The sequence below is a fragment of the Prionailurus viverrinus genome, unplaced genomic scaffold (assembly GCF_022837055.1).
Source record: "Prionailurus viverrinus isolate Anna unplaced genomic scaffold, UM_Priviv_1.0 scaffold_45, whole genome shotgun sequence".
In the NCBI taxonomy this organism is placed as follows: domain Eukaryota; kingdom Metazoa; phylum Chordata; class Mammalia; order Carnivora; family Felidae; genus Prionailurus; species Prionailurus viverrinus.
Genome location: NW_025927610.1, coordinates 821,179 through 841,033, shown reverse-complemented (window position 1 = coordinate 841,033; position 19,855 = coordinate 821,179). Strand labels below are relative to the sequence as shown.

At 59.1% G+C, this 19,855-nt stretch overlaps 1 protein-coding gene across 4 annotated transcripts in view; it reads right to left on the bottom strand.

Moving 5' to 3' along the window:
* Positions 1-487: 487 nt before the first annotated feature.
* The window catches only part of TRMT44 (tRNA methyltransferase 44 homolog), a 31,549-nt gene continuing 12,181 nt past the window's right edge, over positions 488-19,855 (bottom strand). For 2 of the 4 annotated variants that reach the window (XM_047847235.1, XM_047847233.1), the window contains 6 exons: positions 19,009-19,080; positions 13,325-13,431; positions 12,072-12,255; positions 9,766-10,174; positions 7,482-7,598; positions 488-1,533 (listed from right to left, as the gene is read on the bottom strand). In XM_047847235.1, coding sequence (XP_047703191.1) covers positions 1,304-1,533; positions 7,482-7,598; positions 9,766-10,174; positions 12,072-12,255; positions 13,325-13,431; positions 19,009-19,080 — 1,119 coding nt within the window. In that variant the 3' untranslated portion in view covers positions 488-1,303. Of the gene's footprint in view, positions 1,534-7,481; positions 9,150-9,765; positions 10,175-12,071; positions 12,256-13,324; positions 13,432-19,008; positions 19,081-19,855 lie in introns of all 4 variants that reach the window. The other 2 variants (XM_047847234.1, XR_007149714.1) reach the window with 2 other exon arrangements.

Genomic DNA, 19,855 nt, shown 5'->3' with positions numbered 1-19,855 from the left:
GGGGAGGGAAAGGAGGCTGCTTCGGGTCTGATCCCACGGCAGGGAGGCCGGGAAGCTCGTCTTGACGGGAATCGTCCCACACGTGCCAGGCAGCGCGTTAAGGGAAATCTCAACCCACCGGCCTCGCTGACGAAGGCACCTCAGCTCCGTGACAGAGGCCAGAGACGGGGAGGCTGCGGCCCCAGCGCTGGGACCCCGGGCCTTTCTCCCTCCACTCTGCCAGGCGTGACTCCCCACACCAGGCAGGCATGTCCTGCCAACGCGGCAGGAGGGGGCTCCGCCTGCACTTGGCCAAGCCCATCAGAGCCCGGGGGGGGGGGGGGGGGGGGGGGCGCGTCACCGTGGCCGCTCAGGCCACCCAAGAACCTCACGCAGGGAGAGGCTGGGGGCGGGAAACAACGCAGCCCCCGGGGCCCGTTGGACGCCCCTCCCACCCCTGGCCAGGCCGGCCAGGCACTTCCCAGGCTGCACCAAGCTGAGGCACCGCTCAGGGAAAGGGAAGAATTTACTGTCGTTGCCACAGGCGAACCGCGAACACCCGCACGACGAAAGGCCACCGAGGTACATACGTACACTGTGCGAAAAGTGAGCGGCAGGACCGTGTGTGTCGACGTGGCCTTTCACGTAAAACCAAAAATAATTTTAAACACAAACACGTTGGATTTTTTTCCCAGAATGCAAACAATTACTAACAGCACTTGGGAGAAAACCTCGCAGGGAAGGACGGGCAGGGGCAGTTTTTGCCTTCCTGCGATCATTCTGTTTTCTGGCCTTGCTTTGTATTCCTTAGGGTTTTTTCACGCCACCTAGAGCGACCTAGCCAAAGAAACGAGGGCCGTCTCTGGTTCTCTGTAACTGAAAATAACCTGCACAACCATGTGCTACAGCTTTTCCAAAATACCAGCGTGGTGACCGACCCCCGGGGCGGCTGAATTTCCAGCACAGCCGGGGGCGGCAGGAGGGCGTGGGGCAGGCCGGCCGTCACACAGGAGGGGTCAGGCGGGCCGGGCCGGGGCCCCCGAGAGGGCCGGGCGGCCAGGCACTTGCCCCACCTCCAGAGCTAGATGCGACAACAACTCCTGTACGCTCTTCCCCAGGTCAAGGTGCCGGACGGTCAGGGGCGACCTCGTCCACAACGCAGACCCAGCACTCAAGACGGGGTGGCGGCGTGAGTGTCTGTGACACGGAAGGCCACGCTCCGGCGGAAATCCGGGGGCCGCTCACCCAGCCAGCTCGGCCTGCTGTCCCCGGAGGAGCCGGCGGGCTCCCCGCGCCAGGCCTGCACTCGCAGGGCGGAAGAGGCTCACAGAACCTGCTTCCTCCCAGGGGTCTGGGCCGGCCGCAGCTCCTCAGGCCCGTGGGCAAACGGGCAGCAGTCCGAAGGCAGAGCGCAGCCGTCAGGGTGGTGGCTGAAAAACCAGCACAGGCGGGTTTTGAAAGCTTCCGAGAAGAGTCTGCGTTTCGCTTCCGGCTGCCGCTGCTTCCGGAGCCTCTCCTCTCTCCAGTCGCGAAGGTGAACTCGCCCGCTCCGAACTGCGGTTCAGGACAGAGAGAGAGACACGGCCCGGGCGTTACCCTCCAAGTCCACCGGTGCTCACAGAGCCAGACTCTGGGGCGGCGGCGCCCCGGCAGGGAGGAGACCAGGCGTGGAGATGGCGAGCCAGGCCACGGCCCCGCCCGACACCAGCAGTGCGGCCTACAGGGGAGCACTGGAGGCAGAGCCCAGCAGGGAGGTGTGAGGAGGGGGCCGAGGGAACAGGCAAGGAGCGAGGTGGACGTATGCCAGGGCGAGGGCGCCTGCAGGGGCCACGGTCAGGGGTCAGGAGCCGTCAGGAGGCATGAGCTGCTCACCGGGGGCAGGGGTCACCGGGGGCAGGGGTGAAGGGGCATAGGGAAGCTGAGGGGCTGCTGCTGACAAGACCCAGGACGTGACCACGGGGACAAGCGGCGGGGACGGCAGCAGGATGGGCCTGTGGGAAAGGAGGCGGAGCACTGGGAGCCCGCGGCGTGAGAGCGGAAGTTGGGGAACTACACTGCCGTCTGTCCCGGAGAACCTCACCGCTGCGCGAGAGAGGAAACAAGCAAGGTCCTTTCTGGGCAGGCGAAGAGGAGGGTTTGCTGGTGCCCCCCATAACCAGAGCCCCCAAACGCAAACAGCGGGTCGGGGAACAGCGGGTGGGGGACAGCGGCCGCGTCAGCAGGGATTCAGAGGCCGGCCTGGAACGCGGGGGGACAAGGCCCCAGCAGCTGACCGGGCCCCGCACCGAGCTGCCTCCCGAGCCGGTCAGCACCACTCGGGCCGAGACTCCCCACAGGCTTTCGAGGGGCCTTTCTCCCCCAGACGCCAGCAACTCCACAGAAACACGGCCAAAGCCGCTCACTGCATCCTGGTTTTCTTGGAAGCTGTGAGACCACTGGAGACAGAAAGGCTCGGGGAGAAATAAAAGAAGCCTACTGAATAAACCTGGCTCTCCAACCGCTAATGAGACCGTGAGAGCACAAATTAAAGCTCGGATTTACTTTCAAATCACCTCGTGTGATTGCAACATGTCCTCACAGACTGCCGTGTATGAACCATTTGCCCTTAAAGCAGAGAAAGGGCTGTGGAGAGGCACCTGTGCACGGACGGGCTCACTGGAGGGACTCCTCGTTGCGGGCAGCCAAGAGCACCTACTCCGGGCCTGGCACGACTGTCCCCCTCCTCGGAGCCGGCCTCCTGCCTGCTCCCCACAAGGCTGATGCCTGGGATCGGTCCGGGAGCTCAGGTCAGGGAAACGTCACTGGGATCCGCTGAATGCTCCCACAGCCGAATGCCACGGCCCCAAAGCATGCCCCGAAGGAGCCTTGGAGGCAAGACTCCCACCAGATGCCCGGGGTGTGGACCCCAAAAAGCAAGGAGCCCTTGGCCCGGCCCAAAGGCTCAGATGTGTTCAAGAGAAACCTGGGGGAGAGGGAGGGGCGTGGGCCCCGCCTCCACAGGGGTCCCTCCCCTGAGGACAGGCTGGCTCCCGACAGGCGCTCCACAGTGGTTTGGTGAGTTAAGAGGGCACCCAGCCGCATTTCTGGAGCAGGGTCAGGGGAAGCGGGGGGCCCAGCCAGGATTTTTTTTTTTTTTTTACGTTTACTTATTTTTGAGACAGAGAGAGACAGAGCATGAACGGGGGAGAGGCAGAGAGAGAGGGAGACACAGAATCCGAAGCAGGCTCCAGGCTCCGAGCCATCAGCCCAGAGCCCGACACGGGGCTCGAACTCACGGACCACGAGATCGTGACCTGAGCTGAAGTCGGACGCTCAACCAACTGAGCCACCCAGCCGCCCCTTCCCAGCCAGGATTTCTAAGGCCCGAGGAGCGGGCACTGATGACAGAGGATCGGCCCTGGCACAGGAGGGCGACACGCTCCCGCGCACCCCCAGGACACAGGGCGGCTCCCGACACCCCCCTCCCATCCCAGGTCGGCCTGTGAGGGGCACCTGAGGGCGCTCGCGGCCCTGGCTGCACACACGCTCCAGCCCGCCCACGGGTCAGACCACCAGCGGGATTCCCCACGTGGAAACACGCCCCCGACGCCACCACGGAACCCCAGGAACAAGGTGCGCTCCACCCAAGCTCACTTATCCGACGTTTGTTTCCTCCCGAAGCTTCGCTTCCTCGGAACCTACTTACTGGTCCATCCCCTCCCGCTCCTGACAAGCAGACGCTGCCGTCATCAGAACGCTCCGGGGAACGGGCTGTAGACTGTTCCCGAAACCCCCGTGGACGATCTACCGGAGCAGTGCCCTGTGCTCAGGCCCTGATCACACGCGCCTCGGGTGGCCAGGCCAGCCTCAACATTCAAGACTCGGGGCAAGTCCCAGAGCTCAGCTGCGGCCACATGTGCAACACGGTCGGCACCGTGAGCACAGGCCACTCAGTTGGTACCACGCCCGCGACACCCCCGGCAGGCCTTCCTGGCCCCTGACCACAGCACGCACCAGGCAGGCCCCGAGGTGGCTTCCTCCCATGGCGCATGGCGCCGGAGGAACTGGGGGCATCCAAAGTGGATCCGACCCCTCAGTCCCGTAAACACCACCAGAGACTAGCCACCCTGGCTTAAAACACCCTCAAGAAAATAAGATAAAATAAAACATCCTCAGAGATAAGACCGGCCTCAGTGCATATTTTCGGCATGACTGCAAGCGGAATGTTTACTCAGAGCTCAGCCCCGAAGCCGCCTACTTGGAAGCATTTCCAAAAATAAACGTGCCCCCCGACGTCGACTGCACAGAAAGCGATGGTATGCATGCATATTTATAATGGGGGAAAAAAAGGTACAATTTCACGAAGGCAAACAAAACAACGCACTGGGAAAGACAGGAGAGCGGCCCTTCCCGGTTACGGTAAGTATTTTAATTGACAAATGCCTCGTGAAACAGCAGATTCCAGGCCGCTGGCCAGAGCTCAGCTGGAGCAGGAACTGCCAGTTCGGGAAGGGCCGCCCCGCTCCCCGCTTCTCCACCCCCCAGTGGGGCTGCCCGTCCCGGGGCCTCGCTTTCGCAACCACTCCAAATTCGGGGCCTCCAGCACTGCTTACGAGGCCTGATGCCATCGTGAGCACTTCCCCAGCAAGGCCAGGCCCAAACGAAAACAGTCTAGCTCCACAAGGGCAACCGGGCCACCCAAAGGCACTGCAGGGGTGCACACCCGAGCTCTCCCGTGCACACGTAGGGGCCGCGAGCACCCCAGCTCTCCTATAGGGACCTCACACGCTGGAGCTCTCGCATCACACGTAAGGGGCCGTGCACACCCGAGCTCTCGCATGCACACACACAGGCAGGGAAGAGAAGGTGGCCGTACTCGACTCCCTCAGGCTGGGAGAGGACAGAAGCGCTTCCGTCAGCTGTGGCCACCTGCCCCGAGTCGCCACCCGACCACCCTCCTCGGCAGCAGCACAAAGGTGGGGCTGTGGGGACCGGCCCAGATCCTGGGGCTCAGACAGCTGCCCGCATCCCCGTCGACAAGGCCCTAGGGCCTCCCCTCGTCCCACCTGGAGCTCTGCTCACAATGGCACCACACGGACGGGGACTCCGGGACGCAACAGTCTGCCCCCAGTCACCACCCCCTGCGAGGAAGGGTCGGGTAGGCGTGCCCTCCTCACGGGGCTACTCTCCCTTCTTCATCCTGAGAAATGGGCTCCCAGCTGCCTCTCGGGCTACGGAGCAGCCGGGCCCATCCACAGGGAGCTCACGGTCTATCCAGTTGAGGCAGTGAGGTGACCGAATACGGGAGGCCGTGTGACAGAAGCTCACGCAGACTCTGGGAGCCCAGAGAGGCAGGACTGGGTGGGGCGGACGGGCAGCAGTTTAGGGAAGACACCCGGCTATGGTCCGGAACTATGGCTATGCCACCAGAGAGGCCAGGGCCTGACGTGGGGGCGGGGAGCAAGCAGGCAGCCTTGGGGGGGAGAAACAGCATCGTGACAGACACACAAGCCGGGGAGCCACGTGGGGGGGCCGGAGGGGGGGGGTGGTTAGTCTGGCAGAAGCGGGTGGGGCCGGGGCGGGCAGGAGGCAGGAGGCAGGCAGGGAACGGACGCCGCGTGCAGCCCTCCAGGAGCCCCGCCCGGCAGGGGAAGGTGGGCCCGGGGGCACGTCGGCAGCCCCTGCCGGCCTGGTCTTCTCTGGCCCTCACGTCCTCAGCACGTGTTCCCGCACCTCCGCCCGGAGCCACCACTCTGCACATCAACCTGCCATCTGCAGCCCCCTGCACCCCTACACCCGCCTCCCAGAAAGGAGCGCGAGCCCACACCGGCCCTTTGTGGGACACCTCACGGTGGAAACAGAACAAAAGCTGCTTCCACGTAGGAAGTCCTGAGGAGCCGGACGCTGCGCCGCGGGGGGGCCTGAACAGGGCCCCGCACTTGGCCTTGAGGCTCCGGGCACGCCACAGAAGAGGCACACAGCCGGCGACGCCGCAGCTGGGCGGGGGGTCGGCCACGCGGGGTCACCGGGCCCCTGCCGCCACAGAGGCCAGACCCTCCCCACGGCACCGCCTCCCCCACCCCTCCGTCATCACACCGCAAGCCTCCCCCTCCCCAACTCAGAGCCTTCGCGGAGGCTGCTCCTGGGCCTCCTGACCGAGTCCCAGCCGAGATGTCCTTTCCCGAGCACAGCCTTCCTGACTCCTCCTGCGCAAGCGTGCCCATGGCACGAAACGCCACCATGGTGCAAAACGCCACCACCTTCAAGGCCACTGGCTGAGGCACTCGCAGGTAAGACAGCAGGCAGGCCGGGACGCGCTCTAAAACGCTTCCATAAAGATCAAGGGAGGAAGGAGACCTCAAAACAAAATACAACAAGGTATCAACCATCGAGACGACGGAGGTATGTTTGCAAACTCGAAATAGGGGCACCTGGGTGGCTTAGTCAGTTGGGCTTTAGCTCAGGTCATGATCTCACTGCTCGTGGGTTCAAGCCCCATGTCGAGCTGTGTGCTGACAGCTCAGAGCCTGGAGCCTGCTTCGGATTCTGTCTCCCTCTCCCTCTGTCCCTCCCCTCGCACTCTCTCTCTCTCTCTCTCTCTCTCTCTCTCTCTCTCAAAAATAAGTTAAAACATAAAGAAAACTCCAAATAAGGGAACTTCTTTTAATGCCAAGCACCCATGTGAACGCTTGTTCTGTGTCCCCCCCCCCCCCCCCCCCCCCGTCAGACCGCAGACCCCGGGAGGCAGGGACGGCAGCTGCCCGAGTGCAAGAGCGCAGGCCCTGGGCCCTCGTCCTCCCGACGGTCCCGGATGCCCGGAGCCCCAGGGCAGGAGGGCAGTGCCAGCCTCACCCCGAGGGCACCGTGCACGCGTGCCGCCAGGGGAGTGGGCAGGAATCGGGGGCTCCCTCCTCTATCTGCCCAGGGCCCAGCTGGGACCCTGGGACCCTTCCAGTCTGCAGGCGGCCGAAGGCCAACGCAATTAGCAACTCCCCACCTAGAAAGTCCTCCAGCGGCACAGAGCCAGCAGGCTTCCGGACTTGGTCTTCCTTCTGTGTGAGGCGTGAGCACTCACACAGGCCAGGTAAGGCCAGGACTGGGGGCGGGGCGGCTGTGCCCGACGGGACCAGAGGGAATCAGAGAAGAGGCGTGGCTAATGTTCCATGGGGCAGAAGACGCTGAGGCAGGCGCAGGTCATGGGCAGAGAGAACTCTGTTCTCTTTCTCCCACCTTCCTAGGAATCTCAGACTCCTCTAAAGTGAGCTTTACTTACTAGAAAAAGCAGCGGGGGGAGGGAGGCGCCTGGGTGATTCGCTCGGTTAAGCGTCAGACTCTTGATTTTGGCTCAGGTCGTGAGATCGAGCCCTGTGTCAGGCTCTCCTCGCTGAGTGTGGAGCCTGCTTAAGGTTCTCTCCCTCTCCCTCTGCCCCTCTCGCTCGTGTGCCCGCACTCTCAACAACAACAAAAAAAAAAAAAAAAAAAAAAAAAAGGAAGAACCGAACCTCAAGGCTCAATCCCTTTACCTTCAAACACCTGATGGTTGTTTTTGAGCAGCGTCTGCAAGCCTCCACATTCCCGCTTCAGCCTCCGCAGGGTCTCCCCGTCCAGCTCACTGGCTACGTCCGCCAAGGAGAGGCTTCCTGTTGAAAAGCGGGTTTCCCCGACACCAACAGAAAGGCTGTCAGGAGCCGTGAAACCGGCTCACCGCTGGCCCTGCTCTGGTTCCGTCCGCTCCAGCCCCTGGCGCACGTCGGCGGGAGGGACCGCGGGCAGAGCCATCGCCACCGGAGATGCGGGGGCCGCCCACCCGCCAGGCCCGACACCCCGGGGCTCGCCTACTCCCACCCAACGACTCTGCAGGAGCCTCCCCCACAGAAAACCAGCGCTCCGGCTCGGCCCAGCCCAGCCCCGGGCACCCAGGGGAGGCGGCCGCCCTGTGGCTGTGATTCCACCTACCAAAGCCCAGCCGACCTTCAAGATGCCCCTCTCAGCCGCCTCAGACCCACTCAGAGCAAGCAGGAATCGGCCGGGACGGCCCTCCTGCCCCTCCTGTGCCCCGGCCCTGCACACGCTCCCGGACCCTGATGCTCACGCGCACCGCTCCGCGCTGCCTCCGGGTTGCTCATCCTGAGACGTGCACACGCCTTGACCCAACCGTGAGGGCAGGGACCACCCCCTCCTGCCCTGCAGAGGGCAGACCCCAGACCGAGATCACTCAGGTCCAGGGGTCTGACCCACTCGTACGTCACACAGGCGGAGGCGGGAGAGGTCGCTAAATTCCAGCACCGACAGGCGAGGGGACCACCTCGGGCTGAGAGGCCAAGGGCACACGTCCAACCTCAGCGGAGCGTGCTTCTCCCGCAGGGCAGACGGGGCAGGCACAGGGGCGGAGGGACCACCTCAGGCCAGCCCCAGACCACGGAGACCCAAGGGGCGGGGGGGGGGGGGGGGCGGCGGGGGGCGCACCAGCCCTGCCGGTGTTTCCAACAGGTGGGCAGGCCCGTGAGCCGAGGCCCGACGACCAGAGCCGCCTGCCGTCCAGCCTGGAGCCCGGGACAGAGCCGGGGTGCTCACGGCAAAGGTCCGTCCCCGGCACAGGCCAGCGCCTCCTGAGCTCAATCAAGCCCAGAGGACCCAGCAGAGGACAGGACTATCCTGGGGTGGGAAGGCCAGGGTTAGGGTTAGGGTTAGGGTAAATTTGCCCGAGTGTCTCTGTGGCCCCTGCCCCCCTGCTGTGGCTCCCTGCCCTTCGAGGCCTGGCCAGAAGCACCCGCCCCCCCGCCCAGCTTGCCCCCGCCTCAGCAGGGCGCACCGGGAAGTGAGGTGCCAACCCACACAACGGCCCACGGCCCCTCAGGGCTTGTGCACGGCTCACGGACGGTCAGCAGCTGGAGTGGGGAGTGGGGTGGGGGGTTCTGGCCAGGACGGCCACCTCATCCCTCGAGAGACTCTTCTGATCAGACGCCACCAGGGTGGGGTGAGCCACAGAGCAGAGGAGGCGCTCCGGGGCGCTGCCGCGTGGCAAGGTCACAACAGCCAGGGAGGCCGGGACGGTGAAGACACCAGGCAGGACGTCACGGGAGAGGGAGCCCGGGCTCGCCGCCTCCTCCCTGGCCCCCCACCCACGGGGCCAGCCAGGCAGCAGCCCCCCTGACGGGCTGAGGGAGGGCTCCTCCAGTTCCTCCGATGACCTGAAAACCCCACAGGCGAGTCTCAGGCGCCGCCAGACCCAGCCAGCTCCACAGCGCCCTCTGGTGCCGACCGCCAGCGTCCCGGTCACAACTTTACAAAAATCATCAAAACCCACGCTTTGCTCCTTCTCTTGAACGCCACTCGAGAACAATCAGATGTCATTTTCTCCCTTTTATCATGTCTAATTTTTGCCATTTGGGGGATTTCAAAGAGAACTACAGTAACAAACCACAACATCTCCAAAACGTTATCTTATATTCAAGAGGACAGCACGCTTTTCTGGCATTCAGAAACCTGCTTCTGGTTTAAAGAATTTCTATAGAGGGAAAGTGAGTGGCTCTACACCCAGAAGCCTGGGCGCTTCCGTAAAGGTTAATCGTGGGTCCGAACACTGCCACCCTGCTCCCACCTCCTTCCTCTGAGGGAGCGGAGTCCCTTATGTTAAAAGGAACTATAAGAAAAAATTCTAAACCAGTGTGTAAGTGGTCTATTATCAATATCTCTTCAAAATACATGTAATCAAAAACAACCACAGGATTCCAAGTTGGTCCCAAAGGAGGGCCGAGCCACTGCCCGAAACCCGGCAGGCACGCGGCAGGGTCCCGGGGGGCCTACCTCCTCGGTTCCAGGCCTTCAAGCTCCCGCTCGGAGAACTTCCTGCGCACGGCCGCTCTGCATCCAACAGCAGGTGTCCCACTTGCAAAACCACCCGGTCAACAAAGTCTCGAGGGAGGGCAGCGCAATTCCTCACGCGCTCGGCTTTTTCTCTAGGGTGAAATCCAGACAGCCAGAGTCCGGCGGCCCGGGCCTCCGCCCCCTCCTCGGTGGCCCCGGCGTCCAGGGCCTGGCGCCCGTGGGGGCGACCCGCACGTGCCACGGCGGCCCGGGGAGGAGGATGGGGAGGCTCCCGGCCGGGCGGGCTCACGGGGCGGCCCTGCCTGCTATTAATGTACCGGGTTCTCTGCTCATCCATGAGGGCTTCTCCGGTGGGGGGGTATGTTCTGCGTTTCCCAATGAGACAAACCTGCATGTGAAAAAAGCAGAGTGTTTTACCAGGATCCCGTGGCAAGTCATGTTTTCCATTCGCGTCTCTTGTTCTGCGGTACAAATTACGTTCAAATTTTAGACACTTATCGTGAAAGAAATGCTTACTTTAAAAGCCAATACCAATACCAGTGTCCCAAATAAACCAAGAGCCAAAGCCCACGAAGAGTCTCGCGGCTCGGACGCTCAGAGACCTACGAGACGCGTACGAGTCCACGCGCACCGAGCTCACAGCCGTGCCCGTTCTGAACACATCGCTCGCGGGAGCCTTCATCCGGCGCCCCCTCCCTCAGGTGCAGACACGGACGGCACCCAAAGCTCCCAACACGGGGCGTCCCTCTGTCGACCTTGCCAGAGGGGAGGCAGCACTTGGCACGGCACGGGCGTCCGTTCCGTGCACTGTCCTTCCTGCACGTCCACACAGGATGACGACGGCTGCCCGCGCACTGGAGCCCCTGGGCAAGGATGCTGCCCCGAGCACGGCATCTCCGGACTTCCTCCTGGCCACGAACCACACAGCCAGCTTAGGGACAACGAAAGACAGCGAGTCTAATTACACGAGAGCCACCCCTGACCGCTCTCCGGCTCTGCCACCTGCCAGAGGCGTGATCCGGGGCCCGTCCCCTGACGTGCCGGGCAGGACCAGTCCTCACCAAAGAGCTGCCACCTGTGGACATCTGCTCTTGTGTTTGCCCCCAGAGCCACAGGGTGACGAGAAAGCTGAGGCTCAGAGAGATTAAGGACCGGTGCATGGTCTCCAGCAACTAGTACTGGAAAGACCAGTGCAAACACCCACCCGCGTGACCCGAATTCGAGCAGTTGGCAGAATCGATCCCAGCCTCAGCAGGGCGGTTTGCCAAGGCAGAGGGCATTTAGGAGAAGGACATCGTGCCTCTGAAGCAGGGTCCCCAAGAACGCTCTCACGGTGACGTGAGCAGTGGCAGCATCGGCAGCAATGACGTACCTGCGGCCATCATGGGCCCCTCTCGGCCACCACGGAGCCCTTAGATGAAGGCACCGTTCTATCTAGTCTGTGAGACGAGCCCAGGAGGGCCCCCCCTCCCCCTGGACAGACGAGGGCACGGATGCGGTGTGCAATGTGCCGCGGAGTTCATGGCCAGGCGGTGCCAGGGCCGGGAGTTCACCTAAACCTGCCCTGGATCCTTTGTGCCACATCGAGCGATCAAACTCACGATTTGGATATGACGGGTTTCTGCGCTTTGCTGATGGTAAGAAGCCTGACAGCCACAGAGTCTGATAAGAGGAAGCTACTAACACGAACACAGGCTGACGGTGGCACCTCCCTCGACTTCTCCAGGGGACTGGCCCGCTGGCAGGGTCACAGGGGGCACGTGTGCTGCGGTCACAGACTGTGGCAGGGGCGGTGCCTGCCTGGGCAAATCGCATCGCAGGTACACCGGAATTACTGAAGCGCGGAACGAGACGTTGAACCGCTCTGAACCTGGAACCAAACTTCAGGTTCGGCCCGTGACTGGGAAACCCGAGGACCCCGGAGGTGGTGAGCAGCCTCGGACAAACTAGCTTAGGACGTTCCACACGAGTCCGGCTGACGCCCACTCTGGGAAGGTCCCCTAGGGCCACTCACGGTTTCTGGGAAGGAAATGAGGATTCGGTGAGGGCTCCCTGCAGCGCTGCTGCGCGCCTGGGGAAGGAACTGCCAGAAGGCCTTCAAAGCGGGGGTCGCGGGGACAGAGCGAGCCCTCTGACCCCCGCCAGCGTCCGAGATGCCGGAATCGGCACAGGCTTTCAAACATCACGGGGTCCCCTGTGGCTCTGCGACACGGCCCCGGACCCTCCCCCCAGAGGCCGACGCCGCACCGAGGCCACCTAGGACGCCCCAAGCGGTCAGGACGCACCCTTTTGGTGGAGGGAATGCGCAGGCAGTCCTCCTGGACGTGGAACCCGCAGGCCAGCCCCACCTCAGTCACGAAATCGAGATACTCTCGGTACTGAGTCTTCCTGCTCTGCCTCCGGGCGTATTTCCCCACGAAGTCAAAGAAGCAGCAGGGAAGGACAAAGAAACGGCAGCTGTAATTAGACCTTCAAAAACAATCCCAAAAACAAGAACACTCAGCACAGAGCCACGTGGCCATCGTGCACCGCGGTAAAGCAGAAGCATCTGCTCCCCCTGGCTGTTCCGGAGCAGAGCCCGAGCTCGAGCTGTCCCTCGCTCTGCTCCCAGAGACGACACAGCGTGGTCTATCCCTCCTACGGACCAGGAGCCTAACTGCCCGTACAAAGTGCGTTCCACTGCGTTGTTCTTACTGACTTGAAACGTAAAACTTCCCAAAGTGTTTTGGGATTTCGGCTGGGAGCGAGATCTCAGAGGCGGGCACGAGAAAGATTACGTTAAGACTTGCTCCGTGAGCTACACTGCTCCTCGAGAGCTGAAACAGTTCACGAGACGCCTGGATCAGGAGCCACGGCAACAAAATACCCGGGCCGCCACCATAAGCTGCGTGTTCACAAGGTCCCCGCCGACCCAGAGGCACGGCCACGGGCGCAGCCCCCCCTCTGTGAACATCAGTACTGCTGTGAGGCGTCTCTGTGTTGGCAGATTTTCCCTATGGAGACACTCACTCCTGTTATCGGAAAATAACTTCCAAAACATGACCTGTCTCCCTGGACAGAAATACTGCAGAAATGGTCAGCTTTCGTCAGCACTATTCAGATGTACTTTGATGTTTTCTAGCCATATCTCAAACAGTAAAATAAAGCAGTTAGATGGGGCGCCTGGGTGGCTCAGTCGGTTGTCCAATTTCGGCTCGGGTCATGATCTCACAGTTCCTGGGTTCGAGCCCCACGTGGGGCTCTGTGCTGCCAGCTCAGAGCCTGGAGCCGGCTTTGGATTCTGTGTCTCCCCCTCTCCCTCTGACCCTCCCTGGCTCACGCTCTGTCTCTCTCTCAAAAATAAACGTTTAAAAAATTTTTTTCAGAAGCAGTCAGAATCTAAGCCTAAACCAGCACGTTCGGCACGTTCTCATCCCCACAGTCCGAACGAGCTCCGTCTCCAGTGCTCCACAGCCCCAAGTGGCTACTTCTGGACAGCGAGGTTTAGGCAACAAAATCCCTCCCGCCGCCCGCCCTGCTGTGCGGCACACTTACTCACCTGGCTGCGATCACAGGTATCCACGGTGTCAGTTCATCGGAATGGTTACCAATTACCCAGTCAACGTCAGGGAAAAGGGTCTCATCGCTGGGTGTGATTGCACCTTCCTAAAAGAAAAACACAAGATAAGACCACTGTTTAGTAGAGCAGCACAGAGCTACTGAGGCAAAGGCCCCAAGGAACCGCAGCTTGCTTGGGGTGACCTCAGCCCCTCGGGGCCCCATGGGTACAGGCGTTCCCCTGAGCACAGGGCCCGCGTCTGCCCAGGGGGCATGAAACACAGCAACTTACAGCATCATCACTAGAGAAACTAAGAACGCTGATTACTAATCTTTCGGATCCTTAACAATGTGGGTGGCTCAGTCAGTGAGGCGTCCGACTCTTGATCTCAGCCCAGGTCATGATCTCAAGGTTCGTGATACACAGCCTCGAGCTGGGCTCTGTGCTGACAGCGCAGGGCCTGCTGGGGATTCTCTCTCTCCTTCTGCCCCTCCTCCGTTCTCTTTCAAAATGAATAAGCAAACTTAAAAAAAAAAAAGAGTGCTTCTCTACATGAACATACACTGGAGCTACAGGAGAGGGGACACAGGAACTGTCTCCACGTGGGCAGAATACGGGGGCAAGAAAGTGGAAGCAAGTTGGCCTGAAGTTGATTTGCTGAGAACCACAACGTATCCCACACCTCCAGTCTGTCAAGGTGCGTGCTGCAGCAGACCCGTGAAAAGTGAGGGGTGAGGCCAGAAAAACGGCCAGAGTTTACGTAGAAACAACAAATATGCTGCTATCACGTGATTATCTTTTATAAACACTCAGAGGCCAAGTAAAATCCCACTGAGGAGGCGTGTTAACCGTTCTGATAACCTCTGTAATTAGGCTGAAAACAGCTTCGTTTTGTGATTTAAGAACTTTACATAAACACCCTATTCTTTCTGCTAAGCAGCAGACCGTCACCCATGATTCAAGTCCGGGCCCAATAGCAGGTCTGTCGGTAAGAGCTGGAGACAAAAAAGATACACGGACCACTCAAAATCCTCCTTGTTTTAAAACTGAAGAACGACCCCCCGAGGGAAGTAGGCACACCTGCTACCCCCCGGCCAGAACAAAGCGGGAAGACGTTAGGACAACACTCCCGTCCAAGGCCGTTCCTTACGACAACAGAACCACGTGCCTTTTGCAGACGTGATGTATACGAAAGTAGAAGTTGAATTCTACAATCTTTCTGGTTCTTAAATTCAGCATCTGCGCTTCTATTTACACACACATTAAAATTCGTGTATTTCTGTTTAAATGGCCCGCATTAACAAACACGTGGTTTACAGTTCACGACCGCCATCATCACAGTTCGAGGCCTGTTTCATCAACATCTTGAACACAGCAAATTGTAGCAGTTCCCCTTCCTATACAGCATCATAACACAATTAAGACGTTTTGTGATCCATGTGACATGTTATTTAAAACAGGTGTTTTGGGGGCACCTGGGTGGCTCAGTCGGTTGGGCGTCCGACTTCGGCTCAGGTCACCATCTCGCGGCATGTGAGTTCGAGCCCCGCGTCGGGCTCTGTGCTGACAGCTCAGAGCCTGGAGCCTGTTTCGGATTCTGTGTCTCCCTCTCTCTCTGACCCTCTCCCGTTCATGCTCTGTCTCTCTCTGTCTCAAAAATAAATAAATGTTTAAAAAAAAAAAAATTTAAAACAGGTGTTTTGGGGCGCCTGGGTGGCTCAGTCGGTTGGGCGTCCGACTTCGGCTCAGGTCACCATCTCGCGGCATGTGAGTTCGAGCCCCGCGTCGGGCTCTGTGCTGACAGCTCAGAGCCTGGAGCCTGTTTCGGATTCTGTGTCTCCCTCTCTCTCTGACCCTCTCCCGTTCATGCTCTGTCTCTCTCTGTCTCAAAAATAAATAAATGTTTAAAAAAAAAAAAATTTAAAACAGGTGTTTTGGGGCGCCTGGGTGGCTCAGTCGGTTGGGCGTCCGACTTCGGCTCAGGTCACCATCTCGCGGCATGTGAGTTCGAGCCCCGCGTCGGGCTCTGTGCTGACAGCTCAGAGCCTGGAGCCTGTTTCGGATTCTGTGTCTCCCTCTCTCTCTGACCCTCTCCCGTTCATGCTCTGTCTCTCTCTGTCTCAAAAATAAATAAATGTTTAAAAAAAAAAAAATTTAAAACAGGTGTTTTGGGGCGCCTGGGTGGCTCAGTCGGTTGGGCGTCCGACTTCGGCTCAGGTCACCATCTCGCGGCATGTGAGTTCGAGCCCCGCGTCGGGCTCTGTGCTGACTGTTCAGAGCCTGGAGCCTGTTTCGGATTCTGTGTCTCCCTCTCTCTCTGACCCTCTCCCGTTCATGCTCTGTCTCTCTCTGTCTCAAAAATAAATAAATGTTTAAAAAAAAAAAAATTTAAAACAGGTGTTTTGGGGCGCCTGGGTGGCTCAGTCGGTTGGGCGTCCGACTTCGGCTCAGGTCACCATCTCGCGGCATGTGAGTTCGAGCCCCGCGTCGGGCTCTGTGCTGACTGTTCAGAGCCTGGAGCCTGTTTCGGATTCTGTGTCTCCCTCTCTCTCTGACCCTCTCCCGTTCATGCTCTGTCTCTCTCTGTCTCAAAAATAAATAAATGTTTAAAAAAAAAAAAATTTAAAACAGGTGTTTTGGGGCGCCTGGGTGGCTCAGTCGGTTGGGCGTCCGACTTCGGCTCAGGTCACCATCTCGCGGCATGTGAGTTCGAGCCCCGCGTCGGGCTCTGTGCTGACTGTTCAGAGCCTGGAGCCTGTTTCGGATTCTGTGTCTCCCTCTCTCTCTGACCCTCTCCCGTTCATGCTCTGTCTCTCTCTGTCTCAAAAATAAATAAATGTTTAAAAAAAAAAATTTAAAACAGGTGTTTTGGGGCGCCTGGGTGGCTCAGTCGGTTGGGCGTCCGACTTCGGCTCAGGTCACCATCTCGCGGCATGTGAGTTCGAGCCCCGCGTCGGGCTCTGTGCTGACTGTTCAGAGCCTGGAGCCTGTTTCGGATTCTGTGTCTCCCTCTCTCTCTGACCCTCTCCCGTTCATGCTCTGTCTCTCTCTGTCTCAAAAATAAATAAATGTTTAAAAAAAAAAATTTAAAACAGGTGTTTTGGGGCGCCTGGGTGGCTCAGTCGGCCCAGGTCATGATCTGGTGGTCTGAGTTCGAGCCCCACGTCGGGCTCTGTGCTGACAGCTCAGAGCCTGGAGCCTGCTTCGGATTCCTTGTCTCCCTCTCTCTTTCTGCCCCTCCTCCGCTCATGCCCTGTCTCTCTCTCTCTCTCTCTCAAAAATAAATGAACATTAAAAAAACTTCTTTAAACTAGTGTTTTTTTCTTAACAGTCTCTTGCTTACAGCCAAATAGGGTTTTTGGAAGAAGCTGTAAACTCGTGCTCAGCCATTGTACAGACTGTCCCTGTTCGTGGCAACGACTCACACACCAAGGACGTATACACAAACACTCATACGCGCCAACAAAAGCACGCTCATTTCTGGCTGTGTTCCCCTGCGGCAGGTGTAGCAGAAACGTGGCCAGCATCCACCCTCACGCTGCACATGAGAACAGGCAGGACTCAACACGACGACTGAAGGTCCAGGTGTAACAAGAAGATCCACATGAGATTAGAACCCAGAACCTTCTGAGCAGGCCTGGAATGAGTGGGCTGGGGCAGTTTCCCCCTCCACAGAAAAGTCAGGGTGCTGGGGAACCTCAAATAAAGAACTAGAACCTTCTCCCCGTTCTCCAAGGGGCACCTCATGCCAGCCAGCTCTGTCCTAGGGTCACGACTAAACAGAGGGCCTGTTCAACTGCTGTTTGAACTTCTTACCCAAAGAAATTATTCCGCTTTTTCACAGAACACAGGGACACAGGGAATTCTGAAACCAACCACGTAACTCCTGTGGCTCTGCTCATCGGCCTCGCACTAAACCCAGAGCCTGACTGACCAGGTGACGCATGGTCTGTGTGCACCGGTCTGCATGTCTGCAGAGCCCCCCCAAGTCCGTCGCCCGGCTCCTCAACTTTCTTCCAACCTGAGGTTTTTCTCAACGTTTTAACCTATTTTGATGTATGAATGTATAAGCAAGTGCAAATTCATACATTACAAAGCAAAACACAAACATACAAGGAAAACATGAGCGAAGCCTGCAATGAACCTCCCTCCAGAGGCTAACCCTTTTTATTTTTTGCAGTATCTTCTTCAATATTATTCAACTTTAAAAGTGAGGCAGAGAGAAAAATACAGAAATGGTGTCCGTTTTATTTCCTATTTGCAGATGGAACGACAGAGCTGAGCCCTGCCTCACGAGGGCAGCGGGGCCACGGGAGGGCTGAGAGAGTACCTGCCGAGGCCGTGAGCTCTGGGGCGCCAAGCTCTTCTCCCGGAAATCAACACAGGAAGAGTCCTGTCGGCGCTCTGCCCTCTGGGGAGGAGAACCCGTGTCCTGTCCCACCCTGCATTTAAGTCCAGGACGAAGGCCTTGAGGCAACCGGGGCAGCTGAGCAGAGCTGGGTGGCGGGGAGGAGCGAAGGGCGTGGACCCCACCGCTGAGCATCCCGCCGGCCGGCCAGCTCGGAGGCCTCGACCAGACGCCGACACCATCCGCACCTGACGTGGGAGTGCTGAGGGGGCCGGTCACTTTCCCCCTTGGGACACATTCTGATTGGTAGCAGGGCGAGGGAGCTACTCCAGAGCAAGGCGGGAGTGACCTGGGTTCACCCTGACCCCACAGTCACGGGCTCAGAGCAGACGTGCCGCCCCTGTCCACGGCCCCCCAGCCGGCTGCATTTGACCTTCTCTCCCCGGACTTCTCACCACCAGCCCTCCTGCAGGGCGGCCCTCCTGGGGCCACCACGCACACAGCAGGACCTGCCCCGCAGTGGCACCTTCCCCCTCCCCGCCCCGCTCAGGTCTTCAACCCTGCTCCACACGTCACAGCTGGTGCCCTGTACCCACGCTGTACCTGGGGGTGCCTCCCACCCCCGTGAGGGCAGCATGTGCATCAACACCTGAGATTGCCTGGCAGGAAGACAGCACTCAAATATTTGGTAAACACGCAAATCTCTAGTTTTTTCTGTTTTCCTGAACGCGTATCTTACGGCATGCGAAATTCTGCCTGAAATGAAAGTGTTTGAAAGAAAACCTTTCTGAAAACCAACATGACAGTATCATTAAAAACGTTTTAGGGGTGCCTGGGTGGCTCAGTCGGTTGGGCATCCGACTTCGGCTCAGGCCATGATCTCGCGGTCTGTGAGTTCGAGCCCCGCATTGGGCTCTGTGCCGACAGCTCAGAGCCTGGAGCCTGTTTCAGATTCTGTGTCTCCCTCTCTCTCTGCCCTTCCCCTGTTCGTGCTCTGTCTCTGTCTCAAAAATAAATAAATGTTAAAAAAAAAAAAAAAAGTTTTAAAGTTCAGCCTATGACAGATTTATCTTAAGTGGATTAAGGTTTATTACCTAAGATTTCTGCACAAAGATTTACATAACGTAACTTGTCATCCAAAAACACAGTCGAGAACAGGAGGTGGGACAAACAGATATGCGTGCGTCCTGCCCTGAGGGTGGCGGGGACAACAGGGGATGGACACCTGGCCCCGTGTGAGGACTGGGTAACACGCACCAGGCCCCTGGACACTCGGCAAAACAAGGGTCACCGGGGGACAACCCGCTGGGCTCAAGCAAGTGAACAAAGCCAGTACCTCTAAGCAAGTCTGCGGTCCATACACGTCCCAGATCTTTCTTCTTCGGACATCGATCCCTCTGCCTGGGTGCTGAAATAGTTTCAGAAATCTAAGGTTAACGGCAGCGCATTATTACAAACTGGCGAGAACAGATCCGACTCTGCAGGTACTGCCACCGGCGTGAAGCACAAGAGACCCTCAACCTCCGCGGTTAAGGCGCCCGCGGTTTCTCGGCAATGCCAACAGACACTCGCGCCCCTGCAAGGCACAGGTTAAGAACCTGTGCCCTGCTAAGGGTCACCGGGAGTCTTCACGAAGGGGAAATGCAGTCAAGGAGCGGGCACACGTCCAGGGCCAGGGCCCCAGAGTCAAGTGCAGACCCCAGCACGTCTGCCCCTCCAGCTTGCCGGCAGGCAAGGCTCGTCCTCCTCAGCTGCTCCTTACCAGGCACGCCGTGCCCGCGCCCGCCAGCTCTCCAGGGCAACCGTGCTTATTTCTAAGTCAGGGGGAGAAGGGGATGCACAAGGAACCCCGTCCTCCTCACCCACCAGCCTGCAGTCACCACCTGATGTGCCGACATCCCACAGACAACTTGGGCACAGCTGTTAGAATTACAAACTCAGTTTTCTATTTTTGTTATTAATTTTTGTTTATTTTGAGAGAGAGAGCACGTACAAGAGGGAGAGAGGCAGAGATAGAGGGAGAGAAAGAGGGAGGGGAGAGGAGGGAGAATCCCAAGCAGGCTCCGAGATGTCAGCACGGAGCCCAACATGGGGCTCGAACTCACGAACTGTGAGATCACGACCCGAGACAATATTAAGAGTCAAATTAAGAGTCGGACGCTTAACCAACATAGCCACCCAGG